Source organism: Natrix helvetica (genome assembly GCF_964273705.1).
Source record: "Natrix helvetica genome assembly, chromosome: 5".
In the NCBI taxonomy this organism is placed as follows: domain Eukaryota; kingdom Metazoa; phylum Chordata; class Lepidosauria; order Squamata; family Natricidae; genus Natrix; species Natrix helvetica.
Genome location: NC_138551.1, coordinates 77,320,608 through 77,339,837, shown reverse-complemented (window position 1 = coordinate 77,339,837; position 19,230 = coordinate 77,320,608). Strand labels below are relative to the sequence as shown.

Sequence of the window (19,230 nt, the reverse complement as noted above, 5' to 3'; positions counted from 1 at the left end):
AAGAGTCTCATTATTGGGTTCATCCCTCCTCCCCGCCCCGCCCCTTTGTTCCTTTTCGCTGGTAATTCAGTACAGGCTGCATCAACCCATGGCGATAGTGGTGGTGGCGGTGGGGCTTCCCTCCCTCCCGTATCTCACTGCGCAGGCGTCCAGCTGAAGCTACAATCCGCCGCCGGATGCGTGCGCACCTCAGCTGTTCAGCCTCCCCGCCTGTTGCTGGTTTGGCCGCTGCTGACGTAGCGACTTCCTTTCTCCTCCCTCCCCCTCCCCCCGCCGCTGTTTCGGCGCTCCCTCCGCCGCCTCACCGGCAAGACTCCGCCAGCGGCCAATGGCGGGCGCTGGGCTGTGAGCACGGAGGGCGTTCGGCATGGCCGGGCGGCGGGGCGCGGGGGGCGGCGGGGTGTTGGCGGTGGGTCCCTTGGGGGAGATGCTGCAGCAGTCACCGTCGTGCTGCGTCGGGGGAGCCGCGTCGGAGCCCGCTCGCGAGCTCTTCGAAGCTTGCCGGAATGGCGACGTGGAGCGCGTGAAGCGGCTGGTGAGGCCGGAGAACGTCAACGGCAGAGACACGGCCGGCAGGAAGTCCAGCCCCCTCCATTTCGCCGCAGGTAAACCAGCCGTGGCGCCCCCCCCCCAAGCCTCGGGCTCTTTCCTCTTCGGGGGGCGCCTGGTTGACAATGCAACCTCTTTCTCCTCACACCCGCAGAAGCAGGTATGGTGGTTGTACGTCTCTGGCTATATTGGGCGGATATACTCCCGACTCGACGGAGCTGGAGAAGAGCCACTTCACGGGGAGGGCCGTCTGGGCGTTTTATTTATTTATTTGGCGGGTATGGCATGCCTGGGCGTATCGTTAATAAAAAAAGGAGGGGGAGAGAGAGAGAGAGACAAGGAAAATAAATGGGAGCGGAAACTGGCCGTTAACGTGATTAATCTCCTTTGAAATGAAAGCTGAACTGCAGTTGGAGGCTCAGAATGGACTGAAATAAAACAAGTTTTAAACAAAATTAAAAAGGGGGGGGTTATCTTGGTAATAGGGGACTAGAATTAAAAGGTTATTAAAAGGCATTTCTGAATACAGGTAGTCCTTGAGTTACAGCCGTTCACTCATTTATTTATTTTGGTTTGTCAAACATGTCAAAGATAACAGGTATAAGTATAAACATATGAGCACAGTAAATGGATATGAATAAATGACCATTCAAAGTTACAAGGACAGGTAGGGCTGAATGACCATTTTTTGCACTTACAACTTTTTGCAACATCCTCGTGGTCACATGATTAAAATTCAGACACTTGGCAATTGCCTCATACTTGCAAGCAAAGTCAATGGGAAAGCCAGATTCCCTTAACCACTGGGCTACTACTAACTGCAGTGATTCACTTAACAATTCTGGCAAGAGTGGTCATAAAATGAGGCAAAATTCACTCAACTGTCTCACTTGGCAACAGAGGTTTGGGGCTCAATTGTGATCTTAAATCGAGGACTACTTGTACCTTGAAAAATAAAATGGTTCTAGGAGGAGTAATGAGAATGAGACTGACCCTTGAAACAAGAGGACAGTCAGGAAAGTGGAATGGCTACTATAACATCTTCCATATCTATCTCTTATTCCCTCCCTGCCATTCACCTGGAGTGGAAAGGTGGTTTGAGGCCTGCACTTATGAGGCTTCTTTCTCCTACCAAAAGGGAGAAGGATGCACGTAGATAAACAATGATGCGCACACACAATAAGCCTAAGATAAGGATGGGCCTGTTTTGACTTCCTGGTATGTCTATACCACCTCCAAATACCTGTTTACATTTCACAGTGGCAAATTGAGACAGAAATGCAGGTCATCTGATTGATGTTGCAGATCAACCCTCTAAAAAAATGTCCCACGGTTGTTTCAAACGGATATTAAAAGCAAAGGAGAAAAAGATAAGATTAAAAGGTTTCTGTGGAAACTAAATATTCTTACTATTTATTCAGCTATCTAGAGAGACCAGAAACTACTGAAATGTTGTGACACACAACCCCAAAGGTACCATGATTTGTGGTATGGCATCAAAAGCTGTACATATATTTAGAAGGACTAATAAGTCAATATTCAGGGGTATCCAAGAGCTATTTCCCCTTCTAAAAATGTAATCTGAAGGGACAGTTGCTTATGGCTGATAATTATCCTTGATTTTTTCAATTTGCTCATTTCTAAAGGTAAATATGTTTTTCTCTCCATGATTCCATAGTTTTGTTAGAAATGTTATGTTTCTTATTTGAAGAATGTACCCTTCAGCCTTTATTTTTTTAGTGATTCCATACTAGGTCAAAGACTTCTTTTTATTTCAGGTTTCGGCCGACGAGATGTAGTAGAATACTTGCTTCAGAGTGGTGCTAATGTACATGCACGAGATGATGGAGGACTCATTCCACTTCATAATGCTTGCTCATTTGGTCATGCTGAAGTTGTCAATCTTCTCCTGCGCCACGGTGCAGATCCTAATGCAAGAGACAATTGGAATTATACTCCTCTTCATGAAGCTGCCATCAAGGGCAAAATAGATGTCTGCATAGGTAACACTTTGATATTCTTTTTCCAGTGATTTCTACATAAAATGTTCGAGAAACTTTCTTAGCATAACAAGACCTCCAATCTATCCAAGTCAAATTTACATTCTTGATTTTAAGTACTTTCAAATATAATCAGATATTTTTGAAAGTCTTTGTTCATTAAATATGTTGAATTTTGTGGGTGTTGCAAAAGAATCCTATTATTTTGCTTATGTTTGTGGGAAGTTGGTTGAGGAATTAGTAATATGATCAACACTAAGAATGGTTTAGGAGTTTATCCTTTAGTGGAAGTATAATTAACAGCCTAACATAACCTTATTCCTTGATCCATAAATATTTTGGAGCAAACTAGTATATTAATTGGAATTTGTCCTGATACGATTTTTTAGTCCTAGGCTCAGAGTTGCAGTTTCCATAATTTTTTTTGCCAGAGGGAAGAGACTGATAGAGATGCAAGATAAACATTTTTTGTTCCAGCTGGGAGAGAGAGAGAGAGAGAGAAAGATAAACATACAGATAGCAGCAAAGAAAAAATGTTTCCATTATAGGTAGCACTGAAAATGTGGTATAAGATATTTATTCCTGAAAGATGTTTTCCTGGCTTGTTCTGCTCCTTTATTATCTTTTTCCTTGGTTCTTGCTTAGTCCTGCCACATAGAAATATGAAAATATTCTTAGACTATTTTACAAATGTTAATTTTTGTCAATTAGTAATTAGTTGCTAGATTGTATTGAGTATTCAATTGTATTGCTTTAGATATTAAAGTATGGATTAGAGTATTTTCATGTTACTTTTTGAGTACTTTTAGGTAGAAAAGTAGCATCAAAATTTATGGTAATAAAAATATATGGGAATTTATATCTTCATTTCTGTAAAGTAGATATATTTCAAATACATGCTACTACAATTTGTCTTTATTAATACTGGTAATATAATTCTCAATCTCAACATAAGAGATTAACCTCACCATTTAAGAAGGCTTGCAGAAGGAATAAGTGTTTTTGCTACAGTTTTTGCTTAATTGAATGTCTGGTTATCTGGCACATGAGTAACTGCACTTAAATTAGTCACAAGAAATAAATTAATTTCCAGTTCTGTGTATTTCCTTGAACATTTTTGTGTCCATTTCCTTGGAAATTTAGCAGAGTAGCATCTGAATTGGTCAGCTGTTTTTTAAAACAACATGTAACATAACTATCTGGAATCTGAAGATCAGGAACTTGAATATTTAAGGGAATTTTACCAATGTGGCTTATAGAGACTTTCTGAATTTTTGAAAACAAAGTTAAGTAAAGACAGTTGTTCAACTTGGCCAAACAAATGTACATGCAGATGATTTGAATGTTTGAGGAGAAGTTGTTTAGCATAAAGATGAATTAAAGAAGCAGCTTGGGATATTAATGTAGCCTGAAATGCATTGAATATGTTTGTGTTCAGATATATCCCATTAGATAAATTAATCACAATAGGCCATTGATTGGACAGAGATAAGAGCTGATGGTCCTCCTGGGAACATTGTGGCTGAAGATAAATGTGAATCTGTGTATCTCTGTTCCTAGTCTACCTTAACTAATGCACTGCACTCTGATAGATACAACTCAAAAAGTATGAGGATGTTGGTTTTGAGATATAGCATGCCTGCTAGAAGGCTAAGCATTCCACCACAGGATTTTAAATATATTCCTGCTCCTTTTAGTATTGTTGCAGCATGGTGCTGATCCGAGTATTCGTAATACTGATGGAAGAACAGCACTTGACTTAGCAGATCCATCAGCAAAAGCAGTGCTTACAGGTGGGTGGAATCTTCCATAGTCCATTTCTTCTGGTAATTATTTTTTTTCTTAGCTTGATGGAATTTGAGGATGGTATAGATAGTTATTAATATTATTTATTAAATTTATTTATTAAAGAATCATGCTTCCATCATGATTCTGAACAAATACCAGTATCCACTTCAAACTAAAACAATACACATATCACATGTCTGGAAAAGTAATATAGAATTTTCACAAACTAGTCTTTCCCCCAAAGAATCTGTCACCCATACTAATCCACAGCCTGAGGAAAGAGCAAACTTTTTAAAAAGTCCTGGGAAGAGCATATGAACCTATTGGGGGAATATCATTCCACAAGGCAGGTCTGCTTCCTGTGTTCAATGAGATGACACTATTTAATTGATAAGACCTAGAGCATGCCGGATTATGTAGAATAGACAGAAACTATGAATGGCAGGCAGCCTCTCAAATAGCCAGGCCATGTACTAGAAAACATTTTTTTCATAACATACTGTTTCTTGGATATCAGGTCTGGTTAATATAAGAGTTCTATGCATCTATCTTAATTATAACAAAGCCAAAGTAGTATGGAATCTAAAGAAAATATATGGGTTTTGGTATAATGTTTTGTTATTTAAAAATTGAGAATTTTTAAAATTCCAAATGAAAATGAACAGGGTGTGTTTGTTTATGTCTTGCCTTTATTATCTTTATAAATAACTCAAGGCAGTGAACACATCCAACACATCTTCCTTCTGCTATTTTCCCCACAAGAATCCTGTGAGTTGGGTTGGACTGAGAGAGAGTCACTAGCTTAAAGTCACCAGTTGGCTTTCCTGGCTAAGGTGTGACTCACAGGCTTCCTCTTTGCCTTATAAAGGTAGTCCTCGAACAATTCATTTAATGACCGTTCGAAATTACAACAACACTGAAAAAAGTGACATGACATTTTTCACACAACCATTGCAGCATCCCCATGGTCTCATGATCAAAATTCAGATGCTTGGCAACTGACTCATGACAGTCGCAGTGTCAGGATCATGTAATCATCTGGATCTGCATGAAATTGCATTAAACAAGTCAGTTGTTTCATTACACTATTTCAGTTCTGTGCTGAAGCTGAATGAGACTTGAGATGCCTTCACTGTTGCATATTTGAAAGGAACAAAAACATATAACATTTTGGAATCCTATTTTTGTTTTGTTTGTTTAGAAATTTGGAACAACCTCTTATTCCCTATTAGGAGGGGCTCCTAGTGATGAAAAATAAGTTAGATACTAAATAATTCTGAGTGTTAGCTAAAACCCATCTTATAGAAAAATTGGCTGTGAACATGATTTTTAATTTTTTTCACGCACTTTAGAAATTATAGTAAACAATCATAACAAAAGTTTTATACACAGTCAGATAAACACACGGTCTCCACACAGACATAGCCTATGTGTACTAACAGCCACAAATTGTTTTATGCAATATAACATACTTAATAAAATAATATCAGGCAGGTAGTAATCTTCAGTTTATTTTTTATTTATTTTATGTATTATTAAATTGATATAATGCTCATCTCCTTGATAAGGTGACTCTAATTTACTTGGAGCATGTGCTTAGTTGGCTGTCCTTTGCCCAATCTTTCTTAGTTAGCTCCAACCAGTAGTTGCAGGGATGGAAGCTGTACTCGCTGTTTTATTAACTGTACAGGCTGTGTCTCCATTGCAGGAGGTTTTAAAAAATAACAAATCTATTTGCAGTATGTTAAACCATTCTAACATCCATGGAATAAAATACTCCTCTAGTACTATTTTGAAGTTAGAATATTGGGCCCATTCCTATTAGAAAGGAGAATAATTCTAAAAAATATGTACATGAATTAGAAAATCTTAAGATTGCTATGTTAATTTTCAGGTGAATACAAGAAAGATGAACTATTGGAAAGTGCCAGGTAAGAGTTAAGAGTTTTGCTGGAAAAATAACATTACATCCATTCCTTGCATTTATAACTGTTGCAGTGCTCCCATGCGATCACCATTTGGACATTTCATATTTATCTTCCAACAAACATTAAAGGAAAAAGTAACAATAAAATTCTTTTCTGGTAATGACCACAGGTGATTTACTTAAAGATTGCAGTATAAATAATGTCGTAAGTCTCCAGCAGTCATGTGATGTTTCATTTTGTGATGAAACATTTGTAGTCATTAGGCAAGGACTATCTGTATGCAGATATTTGTCCCATTATTTTGATGGGTGGGGAGATGGAGTTGCAGATTAAGGATATTAATGCACGTATCACATCAAGGCAAGGTAGCAGCACAATTCCTCTTCTTCCAACAACAGAACAATTGAGTAGATCTTTAGTTCCTTCAGGGGTATTTCTTAAATTTTAATTTGTTTCAAATGTAATGATCTCTTGTAATTAAATCTGACCTGAAAACTTTGAGTAAGACTTGAAGTTTTTTTCTTTGGTCCAATTTTATTGTTGTACATAATTATAAGTCTTGCATTATAACTGTAGCGTAAAAATACTTTAGGTTTATACTTTCTAATTGTTTAAAATAAGGAAAAATAATAAAAGGTACGTCATCAAAAATGGCCAGAAAGAAGATGCTTGAAAATATTACACATTTATAGTACAGTTATCTTTGCCCGTGTAAGAGAATGAATGAGAGAACTTGGAGGCAGAATGAAAAGAGGAATAAGCCTAGAATCTCTATGTAGCTACAAGCAAACTATGTCCCAACTCCCATTGAGTGCCACTGACCCTTATCTAACTCATCAGGTGCTGACTTAGTTGAGAAGATTTCCTGTGCATAGGCTGTTAGCAATAAATCAGCTTAATTGAATCTTCATATGTGGACCTGATCTTTCACCCCTTGCAGTCCATTTGGAAGCAATACCAATTCAGCTACATTTGTGTGCAGTTTAATATGTATACAATACATATACGTATTTCACAATACTTTTCCGTTTGTGCCTTTGAGTCAGTATTGACTCCAGGCAACTGCCTTGACAAGTCTCGATGGTATTCATGGCAAGGTTTTTCAGAAGTAGCTTGCAGTTACCTTCTTCCTAGGTCTGAGAGACAATGATTGGCTCATGGTCACCCAACTGGTTTTATGCCCAAGGCAGTACTCGAACTCAATCTCCCGGTTTCTCGTCTGTTGCTTTAAGCACTATACCATATGTTGCTGAAAAAGAATCATTAAATCTTGGCAAATGGGCTTTAAGCATAATGAAACATACAAAGCATAATAGGTAGAAAGCTAATTACACTTGTAAAATCAAGTCTAAAGATATATATTTAATAATTAGACTTAATATAGTAATAGTTTGCCTTGCAGAGAGGAGTAAGATAAATAAATAAAACCTTATTACTAATCAGTTCAAGTTGAGTAAAATGAAAGTTTGCAGTTTACAAAATGTTCATGAATATTAATTTTCTTTTTAGGAGTGGAAATGAAGAAAAATTAATGGCTCTTCTAACACCATTAAATGTCAATTGCCATGCAAGTGATGGCAGAAAGGTATTTTTAAACATGTACATTTTTTTGAATTAGCAAATTAAGAAAATGACATTAAAGATACATGATAATATTTCATGTGATGTAATCTTTAGCTTTGGGTTGTTTTCCTTATATTTTTACTTTAGTGTTTATAAGAAATAAAAATTAAACAGAACTTTTCATAACTCGGGTAGCAATATGATTAAGAAAACTGAGTTTGTTCAAGTACTATAATTACCATATTATAAAATACTACCAAGCTAAGCATTAACTATATTTGTGCTTGCAGGAAGAATAAATGTAAATTGGTTGCCTTCTATGTTCATGTTGGTAGTATCTTTGAGAGCTGAAGGATTTCCTTACATCCAGTTTCTTTTTACATTCATCCTGAACCACTTCTTTAAGTCCATTTCACAGTTCCTCTGGTCCATTTAACAATGAGAGTCAAGGCTTCTTAGTGTTTTCCTTGAAAAAGGTGGTTATATTCTGAAAATCATTGTGGAAAATTGGTTATCTTTCTTCTTAGTTTAAATTGGAACTTGATCAAGAGAAATTCATATTCTGTTCAGTAGTTAGCACACCTGGTCATGTTTTTTGATGTTATCACCAAGCTTTTCCACCTCCCTTTTACAAAAATGTAGTCAGTTATTTTTATATACTCCATCTGGCAATGTCTGTATATACAACCATTGCTTTGGTTGTTGGAAGACAGTGTTAGCTATGAAGGAATAATTGGGTGGCAGAAATTGATTTCTCTTTCATTTTGGTTTCCTGAGTCAGTTCCCCAACCTTTCTGCCTATGCGGACTGGCGGAAGGAGGAGAGGAGATGGTTCTGCATGAGCAGCTGGAAAGCACATGTGTGCAGCTCCATTTGTACGAGTGGCATGCATGTGCTTGCCTGCTGCTCGTGCAGGTAGGGATGCGCACATGCGTGCACACACTGTTTCCACAACTCAGTTGCAAACACCTCACAGCCCAGAGGTTGGGGACCCTGGTCCTAAGTGATATAACTCAAGTACATTATCCTATTTAATATTTTCAAATTTACATTCAAGTAGTAGTAAATCCTGTTTGTATATTTTGTTGATTTCAACTTGATCATGAACTCATCAGTCACTTCATCTACATCAGTAGTATCATAAATTTGGATGATGATCATATTAATACAAAATCTACCATAATTGCATTGTACACAAGTTCTTGCTCTACGCTTCCTAACTATAAAAACAATGGATGTTCCTTCTGTGTTTTTCATGTCCTGAACAGTATGATCCTCTGAATGAAAGTATCTAATCCTAGTCCACTTCAAGATACCTAAGATATCAATTTGCAGCTTTTACATTTTTCATTCTGTTGAGTTTGCTCATGTTCATACTTCTTACATTCCATGTCCCCACTGTAATTCTGTCTTTGCAGCTTCAGATTTTCTTTTCCTGTATGGCAACATCAACAGCTAGATAGCCTGAGTCTAGATAGTCTAGCCACATTATAAATACCATTAGTTCTCTGAAAGATCCCGAGCTCTTTCTCAGTGGCACGTTGAGTGCCATTCAACGGGGGACTCATCATACAACACAGTATCATCAATTGTTTGATACTTTTGTGTCCATGTGGTTTTCTGGTTAAAAAAAACCCAGGTGTAGTTACCATTTCCTTCTGCTATTGTCCATAAAATGAACATCTGCCTCCAGATGTTTATCATCATCACTGAGAGCATATGCACCAAAGATACATTTCTTGTGTGTCCAGTCACACTTGGCCAATAAAGAATTTTATTCTATTCTATTCTTGTTGGCTGTTTGCTTTAGTTAGCAACTAGGATGACCTTCATGCTTTGGGGTGATCCTGCTAGGGATATACAGGTGAAACTCAAAAAATTAGAATATCATGCAAAAGTTCATTTATTTCAGTAATGCAACTTAAAAAGTGAAACTAATATATGAGATAGACTCATTACATGCAAAGCAAGATAGTTCAAGCCGTGATTTGTCATAATTGTGATGATTAAAACAAGAATTGTACATAGAACAATATCGGACCTCTGAAAAGTATAAGCATGCGTATGTACTCAGTACTTGGTTTGGGCCCCTTTTGCAGCAATTACTGCCTCATTGCGGCCTGGCATGGAAGCTATCAGCCTGTGACACTGCTGAGGTGTTATGGAAGACCAGGATGCTTCGATAGCGGCCTTCAGCTCTTCTGCATTGTTCGGTCTCATATCTCTTATCTTTCTCTTGGCAATGCCCCATAGATTGTCTATGGGGTTCAGGTCAGGCGAGTTTGCTGGCCAATCAAGCACAGTAATCCCATAGTCATTGAGCCAGGTTTTGGTGCTTTTGGTAGTGTGGGCAGGTGCTAAGTCCTGCTGGAAAATGAAGTCAGCATCCCCATAAAGTTCGTCTGCCGAAGGAAGCATGAAGTGCTCCAAAATCTCCTGGTAGACGGCTGCGTTGTCCCTGGACTTAATGAAGCACAGTGGACCAACACCAGCAGATGACATGGCTCCCCAAATCAACACAGACTGTGGACTTCACACTGGACTTCAAACATCTTGCAGTGCGGGCCTCTCCATTCTTCCTCCATACTCTGGGTCCTTGGTTTCCAAATGAGATGCAAACGTTGCTCTCATCAGAAAAGAGGACTTTGGACCACTGAGCAAGAGACCAGGTCTGTTTTTCTTTAGCCTAGGTAAGATGCTTCTGACGCTGTTTGTTGTTCAGGAGTGGCTTGACAAGAGGAATACGACATTTGGAGCCCATGTCCAGGATCCGTCTGTGTGTGGTGGCTCTTGATGCACTGACTCCAGCCTCAGTCCACTCCTTGTGAAAGTCCCCAACGCTTTTGAATGGCCTTTTCCTGACAATCCTCTCCAGGCTGTGGTCATCCCTGCTGCTTGTGCACCTTTTTCTTCCACACTTTTCCCTTCCACGTAACTTTCTATTAATGTGCTTTGATACAGCACTTTGGGAACATCCAACTTCTTTTCCAATTACCTTTTGAGGCTTTCCCTCCTTATGGAGGGTGTCAATGATGGTTTTCTGCACAACTGTCAGGTCAGCAGTCTTCCCCATGATTGTGATTCCTACTGAACCAGATGAGAGACCATTTAAAGGCTCAGGAATCCTTTGCAGGTGCTATGGCTTAATTATCTGATTAGAGTGGGACACTTTGAGCCTAGAATGTTGCACCTTTTCACAATATTCTAATTTTCTGAGATTGTGGATTTGGGGTTTTCATGAGCTGTAAGCCATAATCATCACAATTATGATAAATCATGGCTTGAACTATCTTGCTTTGCATGTAATGAGTATCTCATATATTAGTTTCACCTTTTAAGTTGCATTACTGAAATAAATGAACTTTTGCACAATATTCTAATTTTTCGAGTTTCACCTGTATAGTATTGAGAACACTTCAGGTGTTGTTTGCTCATCCCTCCCAGGAACTCCCCTTCACCCACCAAGATGAGCCAGAAGACCAAGACTTGAGGAAAGGAGAGGAACTTTTAACAGATTATTCTTTTTTAAAAAAATTAAAAGCTGTTTTCTAAGTTATATTTATTTGTTATATCTAAGTTTATTCAAACTTTTCTTTCTAGTCAACTCCATTACACTTAGCTTCTGGCTATAACCGTGTTAAAATAGTGCAGCTATTATTACAACATGGAGCAGATGTTCATGCAAAGGATAAAGGGTGAGTGTCTAAGAAGATGAAGTGTTAGAGATTTTTATTAATATACAGCTTATGTTTTCCTATGTATTACCTGAAAAGAAAATAGATCCACATTTCAGACAAAAGACAAACAAAGTTGCACTATCCATTCCCCTTCATTTATCAACTGTCTTATCAAATATGTCAACCATGTACACTATCTATAGTAGTTTTCCTACCTAATCATCAATGATTACCAATTCCTTCTAAAACCAATCCTATTGGAGCTTATTTTCCCCAAGAAATAGGTATTTGTTTGTTTACACTTCTATATATGGATATGCAATGGCCAGAGGCTGCATTCCAACTAATGTTAATAGGATTAATAACTATTTAAAATAAATGCATATAAAGCCGTACAATTAACACTATACCTAGAGAAAGAATTCACAGATTTCTCTGCTAGAGATAGATCTGATTTGCCCATTTGTAAGAGGCGCAATGGTTAGAAAGCAATATTTGAGGCTAACTCATTATTGCTCACTACCAGGAATTCAATTCTGACTGGTTCAAGGTTGACTCAGCCCTTCCATCATTCCAAGGTGGGTAAAATGAGGACCCAGATTTTTGGAGGCAACATGCTGACTCTGTAAACTGCTTAGAAAGGGCTATAAAGCACTCTGAAGTGGTATATAAGTGCTATTTCTATTGTTTTTTGTAGTATCTGTATAATCTTAGAGAGCAGCCCCATGTACAATGCGTTACCATTCAACTATTAGGTAGACTAACTCCCATTCTAGGAACATCTGCAAATTCACATATTAGATTGATATATACAAAGATCCTGCAGACTATTAACATCAAATAGCTATTGGCAATTGAAGTAAGAGTGGAGAAATGACGTAATTTTCCCAGCCTTCCCTTATCACCAACAATTACTTATGTTTGGCCAAACTTGCTCTTTATCTTCCTTCATTAATATTATGGGTATCTCTTCTGTCACTTCATTTCCTGGAGCTTCTTTGTAAAACAAGGTGCGTGTTCAGATCAGCACACAAGTAGACCATAAAGTCAATGTGGCCAAGGTCTCCATTATCTACCTATTTTATAATTAACATCTTGGATGAACTATATCAGATCCTTGGGGGGGGGGGGGACCTCAAGTTTTCTATGGAACCTGATAAGGTCTTTAAATCTTTGGAGGCAGGGTGATGATCTTGGAGACCCTATGTCCCTGTGAGACAAGGTGACACAACTGAACTGGGAGGTAATCAGGCCGTGATTTGTCCACAACAATGGGTTGATGGTAAAATCCTCTAAAGCTAGATCGCATTGCAACTGCACCAAGCTAATAACCCGATCCAAAGTGCAACCACTATTGTATATATTAGGCATTTCCTATTTATTGTCTTTGGTTCAATAGCATCTTTCCTCAATTGTTCCTCCAGTTAAACACTATGTTAATAGTTTTTTTATACTAAATATAATTAATGTCACTATGTGCCAGTTAACACTATTGATAAAAGTCTTCTAAATTTTATCTGGTTTTCTACTTTGTCGGATAGACATTTGGATTTTCTCTTTATTACTATAATGATAAATGATTTTTAGCAATTGTTTGTCTACACTTTTCAGAGATCTGGTGCCTCTTCACAATGCCTGTTCTTATGGGCACTATGAAGTAACAGAACTTCTAGTAAAGGTTAGTACATAATAATGTGCAACTACTATGAACAGATTTCCTTATTATGTTTTACACCTTTGCAAATAATTTGATAAATGGAGAAGTGCTGTCAGTGTTTGTTCATTAGATTGATATCCTATCTTTTGTTCAAGAGGTCAAACCAATATACCTAGCCTTAGATCCACCCATTAGTCCCACACTAATAACCTTGTTAGGTAGTTTGTTTTGAGATTGGTTGGCCCAAAGTTTCCCTGTAAACTTCCATGTGCAAGACTAGACTTGCTGGTGTCATGCAGTGTCTTATCATAGACTTCATAGAAGAAACATCCAACAGGATAGCTAGAAAACTCTGTTTTTTCACTTACCAGCTTTCCAGTGGAATTGGTTTTTCCAGGAGAAAATTATATATGATTCTCTTTCCTCTCCTAGCATGGAGCCTGTGTAAATGCAATGGATTTATGGCAGTTCACTCCTCTTCACGAAGCAGCTTCCAAGAACAGAGTAGAAGTGTGCTCCCTCTTGCTGAGTTACGGTGCTGACCCTACACTGTTAAACTGCCATAATAAAAGTACAATTGATTTGGCCCCTACCCCGCAGTTAAAAGAACGATTGGCATGTGAGTACAGAGAAACTAAACTGAATAGAGATGATTATTTTTTTTCAGTTTTCTATATGGATCCATTCAATGGCTGATCTTGATGATCATCCACTGTTTGTAATTGATTGCTATTTCTATAATTCTGAACATGCGTGATATTTGAGGTTTAAATGCCATAAACCTTTCTTTTTTCCGTAGATGAATTCAAAGGCCATTCGTTACTACAGGCTGCAAGGGAATCAGATGTGAATCGTGTAAAAAAGCATCTCTCTCTTGAAATTGTTAATTTCAAACATCCTCAGACTCATGAAACTCCTTTGGTAATTCATTGATCATGCCTTTTCAATGAAAGTTGTCTGTTACCGGTAGTCCTTGATTTACGACCATTCATTTAGCAATTGTTCAAAGTTATGATGGCACTGAAAGACTTATGACTTGTCTTCAAAGTTACAGCTTTACACCACTCCCTAATGTCACGTGATTTCAGTTTGAGTGCTTTGCAATTGACTCACATTTACAACTAGTTGCAGTCTCTTGTGATCATATAATCATGATTTGTGACCTTTGCATCCCGCAAAGCCAACAGGGGAAGCCAGAATCGCTTAATAACCACATGACTCGCTTAATGATGTCATGGTGATTTGTTTAATGACACTAATAAAAATGGTCATAATATCAAATCTGGTCATGTGATAATTCATTTAATGACTGCATCTCTTAGGTCCCAATTGTGGTCATATTTATTTATTTATTTATTTCTTAGATTTTTAGACCGCCCCTCTCCCAGAAAGACTGCATCTCTTAGGTCCCAATTGTGGTCATAAGTCGAGGACTACCTTTCTGGCCAAATCGAGCAGATGAATAATCAAAACATGATTTTTTTTCTCTACTGGAAAGAATTAAGATAATTTAGTTTTACAATCTCAGCATAGCGGATTGGTTGTACATACTTTTATTAGACATTTTTTATCATTTCTGCTTTATATAGATTATTTCATGTACCTTTTATTGTAGTCACCAGTTTTCAGCAATATAACTATGTAGAGTAATTACCATTTTAAAATGATTTGGAAGTAAGGCTTTGGAGCACAGTGCTCTTCCTTAAAAGGAGCTTATAGTTTTTCAAGCTTTCACACCAATTTTTTTTTTTAAAAAAGGATGCAGCTTCCTAAATGAGTTGATTCAGTAAAGTTGCATTTTTTGAAGTAGCTGCAGCTTTTCTTTTTCAGGTTCACTTGAATGCTGAAAAAGAGGGTCAACCTTTGATTAGGAAAGAGGTCCTGTGCTCACTCACTTCTGAATAATGTTAAAAATATGCTCTGCCCTCGTTTCACTGGTGTTAATATTAGCTAGCAAATAATATAATCTCATCCTTTAATAGCACTGTGCTGCTGCATCTCCATATCCTAAGCGAAAGCAAGTCTGCGAGTTACTTCTAAGAAAAGGAGCCAACATCAATGAGAAGACAAAAGAGTGAGCTGGTTTCTATTTTTCCCTTTTATCTTATTCATCCAAGGATATGGTCAGAACAACACATGCCGTACAGGTTTTCTCCCTTTCCTTTTATCCTCACAACTACCCTGTGAGATAAGATGTGAGAGTGAGTGACTTAATTCAAAGAAAATCAGTGACTTTGACATCAGTTCTTCCATTACGGTTTTCTGTCTCTCAGCCCTTTCCAAGTTTTTTGGGATTGTGGATGAATTTGAATTTTGGAAAATGTCACAACATGAGTGTTCTTGGGGAGCTGTAAAATACAGTTATAGGATGGAGGCCACCACTAAAAAATTTTACTGCAGTGAAATACTATTTCTTGAAAAGTGCTCTTCGAATTCACAATTCGCTACACTATATAAATGTTTATTTCACAGAAAAGCAAATACATTTATCTTCATTGCCTGAAAATAACTTTTTACAACTAATTTTAATTTAAAAATTTAGAATTATCCCCAATTACTTACCCTTATGCACATTTTACCTTTCCCTCAGATTTATGTCTGTGAATGTTGTTTTTTATTTGGTATATACAGGCACATAGATATATGGTTTCTTTTATTGTTTCAGTGATATGCTGCCTTTTCTCTAGGAATTCAAGGCAGTTTATATGGGATCTATATTTTATTCTCACAGCTGGGAATGAGAGTGACTGATTGTCTTAAAATTATCCAGTGAGCTTCTGTGATCAACATCTTAATTACTGAACCTTGTTACTCTTCACTTGCTCTTATCTTTTCTTAGATCCTATTTGCAACCCAGGCTTATATTACAGCATCTTTTAGTTCCTTTTAAACCATTCCTTCCAGCGAGAGAGGAAGGGGTATCTAAAAATGGATAGCTTCCCACTGTCTAATCCTCTTCTTTCAAATAAAGGTCTGGGCCTTTACTATATAAGTTTGGAGCGTCTTAGAGAGACAGAGCAAGAAACTTGAACTCAGTTTGCTATTGAGTTGCCAAAAATATTTGAGATGTGCAAGGAAGTATTGGCTGCCAAAGGAGTGTCAAAGAATGCCAACAGGCATTGTGTTGTTTATTTTAACTCCCATCACATCTGTACTAATTCTCAGCATTCTGAAAACTCATTCAGCAAGAACAAAATGGAAATAAATTATGACCTTTGTTTTGTTTTTATAAAGCTTCCTGACACCTCTTCATGTGGCATCAGAAAAAGCTCATAATGATGTTATTGAAGTAGTTGTGAAGCATGAAGCAAAGGTATGAATCATTTTTAGCATAAATCAGTTATATTTTTGGGCAAAATGAAAAGAATGCCATGTACGTTTATAAATGTTTATAATTAATCTTTGAGAAAGGTGCTTAACAATATTTAAATGATATTTTGGGGATTTGATAGCCAGTCATTCCTGTAGGAATCAGCAGATGATGGTAGGAACAGCAATTTTGGATATTAATATAGTCAGTAGAGGTGTGCAAAACATTTCATTGAATATCCTCAGAATGTCTGTTCCAGACTTTGAGACAAAAGTTGTAATAGATTATTTCAAGGTTGTACTACTTGCAGTACATGTGGAATGTACTGTTTTGAGGTCAAAGAAGATACTATGACTTTGGAGAGGCTGTTCAGCCTTAAAATATTTGCTGCCTTTTAGTATTCTTGTTGTTTTTTTTAAATAGACAGTTCTCTATTGTTCCATTATGAATTGCTCTAAAGAACCAGATACCATACTCCATACTTCCTGCTTTGTTAAGATTCTCTGATAATTTTTAGGTCAATGCTTTGGATAATCTTGGCCAGACATCTTTGCATAGAGCAGCGCACTGTGGCCACTTACAGACGTGCCGGTTGTTGTTGAGTTTTGGCTGTGATCCCTCCATTATATCACTGCAGGGTTTCACAGCCTCTCAGATGGGAAATGAAAGCATTCAGCAGTTGCTACAAGGTAATAATGTATCATTTTTGTTTGTGTTAAGTTTTTTGCATTTTAACAAAGGCCAATTAGGAATCCTCACTGAATTCCCTTGAACTAGTAGTTTCCTGAAAAATGATCTGAAGAGGTTTCAGAGAAATGAACAAACCAAAAGTTAATTCATGATGGCCTCACAGATAACTAACAGAATGAACATGCTTGGTTTTTGTACGCAGTTAATGCATGGAGAAAAGTTAATCATGTTCCTGTTCTGTATGTGATGGAAGACCAAAATACCCATTCAATATTTTCAGTTGTTCCAGCTGCTCATTTTATAGCTAATTTGGACTGATAAATGTGAATCTGTTTGACTTTGACATTTATGATTACTAACAGTGTGTAGTCTTTGAAAATGGAGCCACTTGCCTCAGATTGCATTTAAATTGGCATTTCTCTATACTAAATGATAATATTAATGGCACCTTTTTGATTTTGTACTTTGGTATATGTAATACTTGATAAGTATTAAGTTCTTCTTCTACAGAAGGTGTTCCTTTGGGCAATTCAGAAGGTGATCGACAGTTATTGGAAGCAGCAAAGGCAGGAGATGTAGACACAGTAAAGGTAAGACAATTTGATTGTTGCAGAAAAAAGTTAACTAACAAGAAAAGCAGATCAATTTGGGTTGTCCTTAAATCTTTGGAGATAGAAAAATTGAAAATCAAATTCCACTGCACCTTAACTAGTTTGAAACAATCTCAGATTTAAAACAACGAATTTATAGGCAGACTACAGACTTCTGTCTTCATTGCTCCCTCAGTAATTGGCCAATTCAGCTGCTTTGGAAAAATGCATTAAAAAAAAGAAGGACACAAAATTATCTAAGAAGTCATTTGCATTATTAGGATAATTTTAATTTTCCAGTTAGGGCTTTGCTTATTCAAATATGGACTTGGATATCAGAAAAAGCCAAGACTTCACTGTATCATCTTAGAAATATATGTAACCATGCTGATGAGAATGGTCAGTGTGATAAAGATATATGATAAACCTTGTACGTTGATGATAATGACAATAGACTGAAACTCTTAAAAAATCTTTTAAAAATCATATCCCTGACCTGCATAAGAATCATTTTTGTCATTTTCATACTCCTATAGGTTAAGGTTTAATGTCGCTTTGTACTCAAAATTTGAAAGTTTTTAGACCCCCAAAGGTTTTTTTAATAATTTTGAAAGTGTTTCATTATGAAATGTTTAGAACTTGAAATGCTTCCAGAATGATTGAATATTGAGTTTCAGTTTCAAAACTGTTCCTGTTCAGAGCAGTTCATATTTAAAGAGTATGCATACCATTTTCTAGTGCACTTGAGGTCCAGTTTACACTGTTATAATGAATCACTAAATACCTAAGCTAACTGAACAGTTCTTTCCCAGTATATTCTCACAATAAAAGGTTGAACTGAGAGGCTGCTTCCCATTTACTTTCTCTACTCTATATGATCTCTAAAAAAACTTTCAGGACAGTTGGGAGATTTTCTTGAGTAGTAGGGAAGGGGACTTTTGGAACTAGGAAGAAGGTAAATAACCAAAATAAGCTCCATCAATTATTTAGTGGCACCCCAGGGTTTTAGTTAGCTTTTTGGTTTCTATCTAGTATTCCAGAATAGCTTTTGTGCTTGTCTATGTTCCTGGAATGTGATAACAACATTTGGAGCAGAGGGATGACTTTTTAAAGTATAAGCATTAAATCATTCAATGTTCCAGATTGGACTTTTAAGATAGTATTAATGGTATCAGAAATATAAAGCAGGAGGATTGAAGACTTGCTGCTGTAATTTCTATGCTGCTTCAATCTAAGTAATTTCGTGTGAATTAAAAAATTCAATGCCAGCAAAAGAATCAACATTTTACTTTTTAAAACAAGGAACACATGATTAGTAGAATATATCTAGAGTGCTTACATCTTGCTCGAACATTGTACATCTCATTCATTCCTTCATTCCTCAGAGGATGATGGAAGGAGCCAATCCTGCCTCTGAGGGCCAGTTATTCCACAAGAGGGGAGCTCCCGCATGGACACCCGTGTCCAGGTCTCCTGCT

The 19,230-nt window shown here is 37.3% G+C and overlaps 1 protein-coding gene across 5 annotated transcripts in view; it reads left to right on the top strand.

Moving 5' to 3' along the window:
- The first annotated feature begins 212 nt into the window (after positions 1-212).
- TNKS2 (tankyrase 2) overlaps positions 213-19,230 on the top strand; it is a 35,604-nt gene continuing 16,586 nt past the window's right edge. Inside the window, exons 1-13 of one of the 5 annotated variants that reach the window (XM_081955992.1) lie at positions 213-605; positions 2,328-2,552; positions 4,247-4,342; positions 6,232-6,268; positions 7,775-7,850; positions 11,429-11,523; positions 13,117-13,183; positions 13,595-13,781; positions 13,962-14,083; positions 15,145-15,236; positions 16,397-16,475; positions 17,110-17,161; positions 17,676-17,752. In XM_081955992.1, the coding sequence (XP_081812118.1) occupies positions 368-605; positions 2,328-2,552; positions 4,247-4,342; positions 6,232-6,268; positions 7,775-7,850; positions 11,429-11,523; positions 13,117-13,183; positions 13,595-13,781; positions 13,962-14,083; positions 15,145-15,236; positions 16,397-16,475; positions 17,110-17,161; positions 17,676-17,752 (1,443 nt within the window). In that variant the 5' untranslated portion in view covers positions 213-367. Of the gene's footprint in view, positions 606-2,327; positions 2,553-4,246; positions 4,343-6,231; positions 6,269-7,774; positions 7,851-11,428; positions 11,524-13,116; positions 13,184-13,594; positions 13,782-13,961; positions 14,084-15,144; positions 15,237-16,396; positions 16,476-16,989; positions 17,162-17,672; positions 17,753-19,230 lie in introns of all 5 variants that reach the window. The other 4 variants (XM_081955991.1, XM_081955990.1, XM_081955989.1 and 1 more) reach the window with 4 other exon arrangements.